The sequence below is a fragment of the Penaeus monodon genome, chromosome 22 (genome assembly GCF_015228065.2).
Source record: "Penaeus monodon isolate SGIC_2016 chromosome 22, NSTDA_Pmon_1, whole genome shotgun sequence".
Taxonomy (NCBI): domain Eukaryota; kingdom Metazoa; phylum Arthropoda; class Malacostraca; order Decapoda; family Penaeidae; genus Penaeus; species Penaeus monodon.
In genome coordinates, this window is record NC_051407.1 from 25,717,226 (window position 1) to 25,719,177 (window position 1,952).

Below are 1,952 nucleotides of genomic sequence, written 5' to 3' on the forward strand. Positions count from 1 at the left end.
TCAACATAATACATTTGCCTTGATATCACTGTAGTTCTATAATTTAAATGTAATTTATCCTAATCCAAAAGTTGTGGAATATAGTGTGGAAGGTTGAATAGTGACTTAGAAATTACTGTACCCTCCTCTTGCATACTTGTCTATGTCTGTAAAAACTATGTAAATATTCTTGTTCCTGTCAAACCAAATTATTCTGAGACAAAGTATCCTTACAGACCATGATCTTAGAGGGAGCACTAGAGCTCCATGGCAAGATTGCACCGCCAGCTAATCAGCCTCTTCATAGAAGATTAGTAGAGGTATAGTATCAAAGCATATCTTTCATATAGATTTATATTGATTATTTTTTAGCTATATTTGACAGTGTTTTTAAGATTTCTGTAGCATTAGGATATTATTCATCATTTAGCTAAATGTTACAAATTAGGAGTAAAGTTGATGTACTTATTTTAATATACTGTATTGTTATTTTCCAAAGTTTCAAGTTACGTAAATCGTTACTGCCAGGTCATGTGATATGGCGTCATAGCAAACCGCATGGTTGGCTTAAAAGAAACAGAAAAACTATTTTTTTTTATTATGTTCAAGGATGTAAATCACTGAAATCGACTTTTTGCAGGTTTTTGAAGGTTTACGAGCAAAAGTACGGAAGATGTGCTCAACCCCCCAGTCCCAGCGATCGACCTCTTCTCTCCAGTCGACTCCCCCACCACCTCCAACCCACAGGAGGGCAGACTCTGACCCTGCTACAGAGTTCAGGAGAATGGGATCAATTATCAAGTATGGAAGACAATATTTTATACATATTTATGTAGACAACATTCTCAGAATAGGCCTAGATATGATTCGAACAATAATGGAGAGAATAACAATTTAATTATTTTCATTGTTTTCTGTCTGTCAGTGCATAAGTAATGGAAGATAGTTACTGTATTATCATCTGTTTCTTTTTCAAGGTTACTCCCATTAAATGCTTTAAACATCCTTACTGCAGAGCATCATCTGTAATGGGCTAAACAGGTTATGCATTTAATATGATTACATTAATATCTGTTTGGATTACTGAACCATTTTCATCCATGACTGATTATCACTCCAGCATTATTTGAAGCAGATGCATGTGTATATGGCAGTTTGAGCCACAGCCAAAGATATGGCTTACTTTCATTTGTGGATTGAAATATCTCTCAAAGTAAGACACCTGAAGGATTGGAAATGTGATTTTTCTGTCTTTAAGATCTGGAGTCTAAAGTACTGCAGTGACTGGTCTATCAGTGGACTGATTTGAGCATCATTCATCAGTCACGGTGAACAGTGCACCAGGCCAAAGAGAAAACAAAAGAAACTTCCAGAGACACTACCCACTATGGCTCCTGTGTGGACAGAAAACTAAGTTTCATTCATTCAAATGCCTTACTCTATGTCAAGTGTGGTTTCTAAAATGCTGCCTAGAATCTGGATACAGTGAGGTATACTATACACAGATGACAATGAACAGTATTATGTTATAGATAACAATATGCATAAATTACAAAAGAAGTCTCAAAACATGTAGGGACCCTAAACAAGACAAGATATTAGTAATTTCCATGTAGGCATATCTGCATAGTAAATGGCTATTTGAGTTAATTAGCTTTGTCATAGCCATGCTGTCAAGTCTTCTGAAAAGTTGTGCTAGGTAATGAGACATGAAAAAGCTGACTGTGAAAGACTGGGGAACACTGGTGTCAGCACATACTCTTGTACCTGGAGAGCTAGGGGATGTGCATCCTAGGACAGCAGGTTCTGTAATTCACCCTTCTTCAGTTACATGAAATAAATAGATGACAATTCATGAATCATGTTGACTCTATATTCAGAATCATTGAAATGGCCACCACAAATTGTGTCACTTCCACAGGTTATTTTTCTTCCACATCACACAGTCTACTTTCTTTGCATTTTTTAATGTT

The 1,952-nt window shown here is 36.1% G+C and overlaps 1 protein-coding gene across 1 annotated transcript in view; it reads left to right on the forward strand.

Annotated features, from left to right (window-relative positions):
• LOC119587377 (dedicator of cytokinesis protein 4-like) overlaps window positions 1–1,952 on the forward strand; it is a 46,579-nt gene that overhangs the window by 40,637 nt on the left and 3,990 nt on the right. The window contains exons 34-35 of the mRNA XM_037936121.1: window positions 216–299; window positions 620–780. Of these exons, the coding sequence (XP_037792049.1) occupies window positions 216–299; window positions 620–780 (245 nt within the window). The remainder of the gene's footprint in view (window positions 1–215; window positions 300–619; window positions 781–1,952) is intronic.